The sequence below is a fragment of the Pararge aegeria genome, chromosome 14 (assembly GCF_905163445.1).
Source record: "Pararge aegeria chromosome 14, ilParAegt1.1, whole genome shotgun sequence".
Lineage (NCBI taxonomy): Eukaryota > Metazoa > Arthropoda > Insecta > Lepidoptera > Nymphalidae > Pararge > Pararge aegeria.
In genome coordinates, this window is record NC_053193.1 from 6,835,334 (window position 1) to 6,845,902 (window position 10,569).

At 35.3% G+C, this 10,569-nt stretch overlaps 1 protein-coding gene across 1 annotated transcript; it reads right to left on the bottom strand.

Annotated features, from left to right (window-relative positions):
- Positions 1–1,612: 1,612 nt before the first annotated feature.
- LOC120629392 (zinc finger protein 90-like) lies at positions 1,613–10,533 on the bottom strand. The gene is made up of 10 exons (XM_039898325.1): positions 10,105–10,533; positions 9,747–9,876; positions 8,703–8,832; positions 7,869–8,065; positions 7,043–7,215; positions 5,748–5,943; positions 4,913–5,028; positions 3,906–4,165; positions 2,112–2,139; positions 1,613–1,983 (listed from the first exon to the last, which is right to left on the bottom strand). The coding sequence occupies exons 1-10, from the start codon at positions 10,236–10,238 to the stop codon at positions 1,917–1,919; spliced, it is 1,431 nt and encodes a 476-aa protein (XP_039754259.1). The 5' UTR covers positions 10,239–10,533; the 3' UTR covers positions 1,613–1,916.
- Between the last annotated feature and the right edge of the window lie 36 nt (positions 10,534–10,569).

Consider the following 10,569-nt stretch of genomic DNA (forward strand, 5'->3'; position numbering starts at 1 on the left):
GTCTCGTAGAAATCGATAAGGGATACGCTTTTAATATTTAACTTCCACACCCCTAACAGGTGAGTTCGTTTCCATCTTAGACTACAATATCACTTACCAGGTGAGATAGCAGTCAAGGCTTGTAGAGGATTAAAATATATATTTATAAACAATGTTATTCTTATAAATCCTTTATTTTGTTTTACTAAACAATCCTGTAGTAATACTAGTACATGATTAAATATATTTTGTTTCAATTAAATAATTAATTTAAAAACTAAGGTCTGCAAAATATACACCTAGATATAAATATGGTTTATAACTTTTTTTAGATATAATAAAATATCTACATCCTAGAACCCGCTGCTGAACAGTTTATACTCATTTACAGATTGTAAAATAAAGAATACAAAACCAATAGATTTTGTACTTTTACTGCCTGTAAAATCTGTTTTACTTATACCTAAGTACGTACATATAAATCACACATTTTATGGCAAAAATAATACGTCTTGAATAATATTTATAACACATCATTAATTTAAAAATAAAGTTAGTATATAAAACATTCGAGGACATAAGAACTGATCACAAATTACAAAAAAAATCACCAAAAAATCGAGTGCACTGCATTCAAATCTATTACAAACTAACCGTACGTTGTAAAAATAAAACTAGTCCGTGCACAAACGGTTCAAGGGCCCAATTCAACGTTAGAATTTGTCGCGGATAAGTAGCAGGAAAAGATACTCGTTTTGCTACTAATTTCGGCATCGGCGACAGGGAGCCGTAGCTTAGTGAAAAAGCGCCCAGACCGCGATTGCCAGAGAGTCGCAGGTTCAAATCCTGTCGGTTCCAACATTTGTATAGTCATTTTAATTTCAAAAAATTATATAACCTCCTCCTAATAAAAATTATTAAAAAGAAAAACGTGGGATCTCTTGTTTGAAACGTGTGTGATTGTAAATATGAATTTTTGAAAAAGTAGATCGAAGCTGCAATGTTTCCTACTATAAGTCGCTACAGTCGCTGACCAATTGAAATTGGTCATTAAAGTCTCCTGAGGATGCTCCGCTGTCTGACCGAAAAGTGCATAGAGTACTTTGACGTAGTTTGTTTGGTTTGGAGTATAATGATTGAAGAAATCATAAATCACATCGTAAAGATTCTCCGGCTTTTCGCTGAGTATAGCAAATTAGGCTTAATGTTCATTGTAAAGGTAGATAGATAGATAGATGTGTACTGTACAGGAAATATGGAATATTGGGGAAAACCTCACAGCGCTCACAGCGACGCAGCGGTGCGAAAAGAAAAGTTTTTATTCATGATGCTTATCGTGTAAATGATAGGAATCAAAAAGCGAAGTCTGACAAACCCAACATTATGTTGATAAGCTCAAATGTAGCATAGAAAGATATGTTGTCACCAGTGGCGTGCACTGGGTTTTTGACCAGGGTATGCATAAAGCAGGAGCTTGGCATAAAATGGTAAAATTCCCCTCCAATAAGAGTTATATTAAAAAAATATAGGTATGCAGTGCTTTTGCGCATGTATGAAGTGCACGCCACTGCTTATAACCCTGACTCTATGAAATATTCATTCTTCATCTGGTCAGAAGCTAGAGTAAGAACTAAAAAGGAAAGGAAAAGAAAGATGATCTGGTGAGCAAAGGAAACCGTTAAAAATTAGGAGTAGGTGATGCAACGTAAAAGGACAACAAAAACATTCCTGCAACGTGGCGCACGTGCTAAATTTGACATCTTGTAGAGTCAAGCGTAAAGTTATGCCTGACGACGATTTCGCTGCTAAATACAAACAGTAACGTAAAGTTTTGTAACTAACATCGAAATATTTGCTATATAATAATACGCGTTGAAACCGATTTTAAACAGTAATTTATATGCACTAACTGTAACATTGAATATATATCTGTTACATTAAAAATACGCCATTCCTTGCTGGGTTTCGTACATCTTCACTTCATCTTTCAACCCCAAATCAGGTCTGAAATAAAGAATATTATTTCATAATAAACTACAATAAAAATGAGTTTTGCTATTAGACGATTTACAAAGTTCTTTGTCTTAAGACAAAGATATTTCATAAATAAAATAAGTATGTAAAAAACTTACAATGTTAGCTGGACTGTTTGTGGCTGAGCTGGAAATAAAAAATTATCTTTTATATGTGTGAATTTTTTAAACTGCTTATTTTCAAAACACATCTCGTCAAAAACCGATCATTAGCTGTTTGCTTATAACTAAAAGCTCGCACAGATTGAGCTAATAAAATAAAGTGTAGAAAAGAAAATCTAGTAACGCTTATATTTTTCATATATAGAACCACAGCAGTATAAAACAAAGCCTGCTTTGCATGCGAAAAGCAAACCCGCAAATATGCTCTTATAATGCAGATTACCAAAGCAAGCCCTTTGGGGAAGATACCGCGATTTACATAAGCATTAGCATACATATTACTAGAACTATAACAGTTTATAGGCAAATTTGTGTGTTAGATATTATACATATATTGGCTATAATTTTGATGTTAATACGTAGAACGGAAATGATATGAATCTGCGGTGAAAATTTGCTCAGTGTATAAGTAATATAATAAATGTTTTTATAAATAGACCATCGCATACCCTACAGCGTATCTAAATCTAACTTCAAGCGATTTTTTTATATAACTTGTGTAGAACTTTCCGGCCAAGACAAATTAAAGGCGACCGTACAAAAAACCCCTTTTTGAAAGAGAAAAAAAAATTTTATTCGGTAAATACATAGTTATTCTTTTTATTGGATTGTTCCTGAGATTACCACGTTTAAACATAACTCTGATAATCCTTGCTAACAATTTAATGCGAAATTGTGTTTATTTGTTTGTCCTTCCTTCGACCTAACGAAGTAACCAAATTTTTTCTTTTATAGTTTTAAATGACAATGTGAGATGGTGATAACAAAAAGAAAACAACCGACTAAGTTGGCTGTGAGCTTCTTCTTAAACCAGGGCGTTGGGCCGAATTTGGAACCCTCGTAGCTTTAAGTTAACGAATTCAGTTATCGCCATCAACTCACTTCTATGTCATATTTTACATGTAACTTACTTCTATGTCATATTTTACATGTAATGTGCTCATCAAAAGTGCCATCTATGTGCCTATTTGAATAAAGAAATATTTGACTTTGACTTGACCTTGACAAACAATTTTATTTTTGGCATAGAGTTAGATGAAAGGGCGGAGAGTAACGTATGCTACTTTTTACACTCGGAAAAGAAACGGAATTAATAATAATCCGTAATAATCGCGAATACTTTAGAATAGTAATATGGATAGACATTTAAAAATAAAATGATATTTAACACGTTCAGTATTGAACAAACCAGAACAAAGTTACTGTAAATAAAGAGCATTTAATACAATCAAATAGATAACATAACATCAAACGTTTTTAACAAAACTTAAAATAGGCATTTCTCAAATAAACCATGCCCATAGCAAAAACAACAAACTAGAACCTGTCAACAATGAAGTTCGCACATGATTTAGGATCAAGCAACAAAAGCAAGCTGTTATGGTAACACTAACAAAAAATTAAGTAGGTATTAATAATGAATGAAGCACTAATACATATTATGTATAATATGTGTTCAGTATTAGAATTTATGAGTAAGTAGTTTATTACAAACATTTTGTATATATTTTAAACTTAAATTGCTGCACCAACCCGTTCCTTCGTTTTGCCTAACGCCAATGGTTGTCTGGAAGAGATCGCTTTAGTGCTAAGACCGCCTTTGCACGCTCTATTTTCCATTCTAAATTTCTTCTGTATATGTGTTTACTTTGTATTAAATGTGTGTGTGCAATAAAGGAGTTTTAATCAGGGATCAAAGTACCAAGCATTAACTAGGAACTAAAAACTTACCAAGAATCGGTTGCTGCATGATACCCGTCACATCGGAGACGTACATCGAATGCGTAGTCTGTACAAACTCCTTGGTGTGTTCTATGTAGGTCTGCTGTGGTTGCGTCACCACAATCTGTTGCATCCGCCATTTTTCCATCGCGTCGTTGTCGTCCTGTATCTTCTGCAGTCTTTCCACTTGTTTGTACGTGGGCTCTCCACCTATGTAGTCGCGTTTGATGCGATTGTGACTACGGATCTCGTGCTTCCTTAGATCGGATCTGATGAAAAAAAGGTTGGTTGGTTGTAATTGTTTGCTAGTATCCAGTCTAGTCAGCACACACCAAGCGGCAAATACTCTTGCAAGGTTAAATATGGTTTAATATCTTTATTTCTCAAAAGAATTAGAAAAAATCCGCTTAGTAGAGAAAACATTAAACTGAAACTAAAATATGTTGTGAACGTAGTGTACGCTCACAACATGCGTATAAATCATATAAATCTATAAAGGTTAAGCAAATAACCTACTTTTTTAATTCACATACGACAATTATTAACGGCAGGAAGAAATGCTCAAGCAAGCTCGAAATGCAGAATGTAGTTTAGAAATCAAATTCAAACTAATCCTTGATATTCCTCCTTTTTGACGACTCCCCTGGTGAGCGCTGTGAATCTAGACAGGAGGTACCGGGTTCGATTCCCGGCAGGGTAAATTTGGGAATTTATAATTTCTGAATATTCTCTGGTCTGGTCTGGTGGGAGGCTTTGACCTTGGCTAGTTACCACCCTACCGATAAAGACGTGCCGCTCAGCGATTTAGAGTTCCGGTGCAATGTCACGTAGAAACCGTTTAGGGGTATGACTACCATACTCCCTAATAGGTTAGTCCGCTACCATCTTAGACTGCACCACCAGTTGAGATTGCAGTCAAGGGCTAACTTGTAGTGAAATAACACAAAAAAAAAATATTTGGGCGTCTCTGGTTTTACTTTGAAGATTCACACAAACAAAACACTTATAATATTTACTTGTAACAGAAGTCCCGTCCGCAGAAAGTGCAAGTGTGTTTAATATTCATGTGCTTAGCGTCGTGATGCTCCCATAAAGCAGTCCCAGTACGGAAGGCCTTTTCACATAGCATACACTGTAAAAATGTTATGCTATAAAAATAAATGTTTATCACTTTTTGATACCGAAAAGGGTACAAGCAACCGGCAGTTACGAAATATCTTATTCTTATAACATTCAGCAACAGCTTTGAAGCCAATATATAGTCTCCAATTTCTTCCACTCCCACCGATCCCCGATCAAAAAGTTTGCTGTACTAAAAAGTTCCTTGTGGAGTCTAATCAAGTTAATTTTTGTTGCTTCAAAGGGTACAATAAGACTATAAGTTGCATACGTTTTTGTGTTTCCTATCAGTAACTGTGTTTAATACGTAAAAAGTTTTCTGTGTTATACGAAAAAACATAGAACATGCTTCTACATACTATGAATATGCGAATATGCTGCTCAAAAATAGCGTAACGAAAACATAGCATCGGTGGGAGTGGCTTATGAAGTGTGCCCCGCGTGCGTTTAGTTCGCTTGTCACAATGCTGACAGATTAACTGCCAATCACAGCTAGTCACCTGCTGCATGAAATACGGTAGAACCAATCATGTATTTTGCGAATCAATTCATTGTGCGTGCGCCTTCATAGACCGATTGTCGATATGTCAGAAAGGGCGACCTTCTATGTTTTTTTTCGTTCGCTGGTTGGAGTCCTATGTCCGTAACGTGAAAATGTCTACGATTACACAGCGCCTAAATTAAAATTTAAGTAGGTACAGGTGCGAAACCTCTGAGGTTATTCCAAATTACCTTAAACTGTTTCTCCTGGTGTGTCAGTTTGTGTTTGTTGAGATTGGAAGCATTGACAAATGTAGCGGGACACTCTGCGCACTTATACGGCTTCTCTCCTGTGTGTGTCCGCATGTGCATCACTAGATAGTACTTGTGTTTGCACTTGTAAGGGCACAGATCGCAGAAGAAATTGAATGTGTTTGTGTGCACTAGCCTGGTAAATAAAATAAGATCAATTGGCGTGGGCGTACCCAACTTATGTTCTAGGGCGGGGCTAAGTGAGATTCTATTTAGGTCGTCCGCGCTGATCGTCCGCGGCTATGATAATATTTTACAAAGCCATAATAATCCATACTGGAGCCAAAACTATATTTTTTAAATTGTTGTCTGTCTTTATTTTCCCCCCCCCCCCCCCCTACTTTTATCACTCATTAACCACAAAATAGCACCTTGTTGAAAAGAAGACTCTTTATATCTTTAAAGCGTTGTACGGACAAATGGCCGTGAAACACCCATTGTAAAGCAGTTCAGTAGTAGATAGCTTCTTGTCCAGATAAGTACTACCGCTAAGCTTATATATTACAATGCTGTATTCCGGCCTGAAGGGGGTGGTTGCCGGTGTAATTACAGGCCGTAGGCCCTTTTATAGGCGATGGTTTCCCACTTACCATCGACCCAGGCCATCTACTTGGACCGTCGTTTATTAGTATTAAAAAAAACATACAACATAAGTTTGTAACCCAAACTTAACGATGCAGTTGATGGAATGGCGACGAAGGCACAAGATTATGCAATTTCTGAGGACACTTAATAAAATTTAACTCACCCAAAATAAAGAAACGTGAGTGTACTTATGTTCACGAGATAGAAGTTATGCTTCTTTGGCGTAACAGAATAACAATCTTTCGTAGAAAAAACTACTCTAACAATAGAAAAAGGTATTTAATACATTGAAAGATTTATTATAATTCATTATCTAGTTATCTCATCATCGGAAAACCGAGTTTCATCATTGAAATTTGAGATTTTTGTTTGTACAATTGAATCAATTAAATCGCCGGAATGATCCCGCAGATTTTGACAATTCAAAGTGAAGTGTCACACCTTTTATTGAAAAACAAAATTGTTGACTATAGCTAACTTCAGGGTGTCGGTTTTTCGTGACGGTGTGCGCGCGCATCGTAAAAGTTTACTCTCATCATTTTTCCTTAACGCGCCAAAAGAAGTATAACTTCAAAAAACCAAAATAGGCAACATTGCGCCAGTGCTGTAAATTGAGTGTAAGGCATCAAAAGGCTTAATATTCATCTCACATGTGGTTCTTCAGTCGCGCAATCATGGGAAACTCCTTGCCACAGGTGGGGCACTTGTGCGCAACAGCGTGATTGTGCCGCATGTGCTGCGCAATACTGCGTACCAGCTGCCCGCAAATGTCGCACGCGCGCCGCATGCACTGTCGCTCGCGTCGATGTGCTACCAGCTCTTCCTGAAGAAAAGCTACACTGTAGCTTATTCTATTATCCAAATCGCTACACTGAACTAAATTGACAGGTTTAAAAGTAGTTCCACACTTTTCTATGGCAAATATTGTGAAAGGACAGCTGGCATCGCTATTTCTAGACCTGTTTTTTTTTATTACGGCTATGGCCATTTTATTCAAGTCCTTTAAGGCCTTTCAAAAAATATTACAGTTTAGCTTAAAACTAAGATAAGGTAATTATCATTTTCTTCGAAACATTAAAAAAAAACAACAGAAGATGAAGAATTAATATAAAAACTGTAAGATTTCAGTTACGATTAACTTAAGTTACTGAATCATCAGCCAGCGACATTATATCTTACAATTTTTACCATTTTTGTACAACATTCAAACTGTAAAATTAATATAGTCTAGAGATTGATGGGCAAAAGATTTGGCACCATTGCCAATGAGTTGTAGCTTACTATTATAGTCTGTGACAAACTGTCAAATCTGTGTGGTATGAGTATGTATTTTGTTTATATATATGTGCATATAAACAAGTTAGCCCTTGACTTCAACCTCACCTGATGAGAAGTGATTATGCAACCAAACTAACCTGTTAGGCGGTATGGCAGTTTACTACTGTTGTTAGTTTGTTTAGTACTGTTTTTATTTACCTTATTGGGAAATGCCATATCACAGGGTGAACACTTAAATTCTTTATTCTTGGGGTCTTTCTTTTGCAATAGTCTTTCTCTCTTCCTTCTTTCTTCGTCTTCCTTCTGTTCAGACTCCATTCTTTTCAATTTCATCTGATGTAGTAACAGTTGAAAATCATGTTTTGAATATGGATATGAGTGAAGTGATGGATCGCCTGCAGATTAAATAATGCTCAACTATGAACAAAGACTATGCCAAAACCTATCCAGCTTAGTATTGCTGTCATAGTCTTCAAAATCAGCGAGAATCAAAAAATCCTTTCAAGAACCATTCGGACAACATATCTGGTGCAATGATGAGCGCTGTTGAATTAAGTGGGAAGTCCCGGGTCCGATCCACTGCAAGGGCAGTTTGGGAATTTACCATTTCTGAATTTTCTCTAGTCTGTTTTGGAAGGCTTCAGACGTGGCTAGTTACAAACCTGCCGTCAAAAACGTGCCGCTAATTGATTAAGCGTTCCGATACGATGGTCCCGTAGAAACCTAATATGGGTATGGTTTTATTAAACTGTTATACCCCTAGCAGGTTAGCTTGTTACCATCTTAGACTGCATCATCACTTACCATCGGGTGAGTCCTTGACTCCAATCTCCAACTTGTAGTAAAATAAAATAAAAGGACCTTTTTAGTGATCGTTAAATTACCTTTGCAATAAAATGCCTGAGGATGTAGACAGCAGGATTACTGAATTAGTTACAGACAAGACAAATATCAGGAAAACAGAGTGAAAAAGAACTGATAGAGGCAAATAGAAACCGGCTTAGCATGTTATGAAATAAAAATGAACATTACCCATAGGATTCAATATTTTTCTGAATTTCTTATCAGCTATTTCACATGACCTTTTAAATTGCATGGCTACCTTTAGTGACTCCAAACATTCAGGGCATATGTATTTTGGTAAGGAATCATCTACATTAATCTGTAAAAAGTAATAAACATATATTTTTATTTCATTTCATAAATTATTGACCACAACATTGCAGCAATAACTTTAACACATATTTTTTTTCCATAACTATTGTGGTTTGATGATAAAAAGTCCACCAATCCGCACTGGGCCAGCGTGGTGGACTACGGCCTTAACCTCTTCTCATTGTGGGAGGAGCCAGAGACCTGAAGTGGGCTGGTAATGGGTTAATGTGATGATGAAAAATAACACAGTGCTGCTCCTCCCCCTACTATTTACATATAATATATAATTTTGTTTGTCATTAATATTGTTTAAAATAATTTTTTACATAATTTATTCATATTTGTATTATTAATAAAGAATTTTTAGAGGATACTGACTATTTGACAAAAACCTAAGCCTTCAGTACTTGTCACATAGTTAACACACTTACATGTACCAGAAACAAGGCAGAGTCTAGAATTGAGACTTGAAGATCACATTTACACATCCGGACAAACACATTAGCACATTTTCAAATTATAATACTACTAACTATAACTAGCAAATACACATTGAAAGAATGAGTGCCAATAAGTTATTGATACTTAAACAAAAGTACATTATATTGACGGCTGATAGGCGCAGTTTGCAGCGACCCTGCTTTCTGAGTCCAGGGCAGTGGGTTCGATTCCCACTACTGGAAAATGTTTGCATGATTAGTATGAATGTTTTTCAGTGTTTATATGTATATTCTTTGTATTTATGTATATTATTTATAAAAATATTCTTATAATAGTCATCTTAGTACCCATAACACAAGCTACACTTAAATTGGGGCTAGATGGCGATGCGTGTATTGTCATAGTATATTTATTTATTTATTATATTGAATACAATTTTTAAATGATTTGAATAGATCAATATTATATTTTAATACTAACTGTAACATTTGTAATACTGCTAATAGCTGCCATGATATCATATTCATTTATCTTGCTGCTCAAAGGTGTACAACCAGTTTTTGCACAGACCCTGCATATCTTTTCTCTTGATAATCTTAAACCTATTTTGCTGTAACAAACAATAAGTATGAAAGAGGATTTGATTTTTTTTTTGCAATGAAAATAAATGTTTAAGTTTTAAATGACAAGACTTGGGAACTGCTATTAAATAGAAGGTATTTAATAGCAGTTCCCTTGACAATCAATAAATTAGAGAAATCAATAGTAACCGGAAACTAGTAAGAGAAAAATAATGGGTATTTAATTATTTAAAGAAACCGAAAATATTTGGAATTACCTGTCCATCATGAGCCTTTCCCAATGTTCACTGTTAGAAGTGTTGAGGAAACTTTCTTCTTCAATAAGGCTTGTGTTTGGATATGTTACTCTATTCATTCTAGACATCATAGATTTAGTTAAATAAACTGCCATAATTATTGACTAATCTAACGTGGAACAGCTTTGGTAGGCTAAATACTGTGTTAAACTTTTCTTCAATGTCGCAAAGTTCACTTTATGGTATATATAAATATACAGTTTCTTCGATTAGAGTAAAAACCATTAGACCATTATATTATAAATAAATCTAAAAAAATAATTCACTAGACACAACACAAAACAGTAAGAGTAGGTAAAAAAAACACCGTCAAGATTTTTTTGCGATTGGCCTCTTTGTTTATGACTCTGACATGCAGCTTTTTTGAGTTAGCCTCACTTTGCGTGTCATAACAATGAGTATATAAACACTATATACTCATTGTTA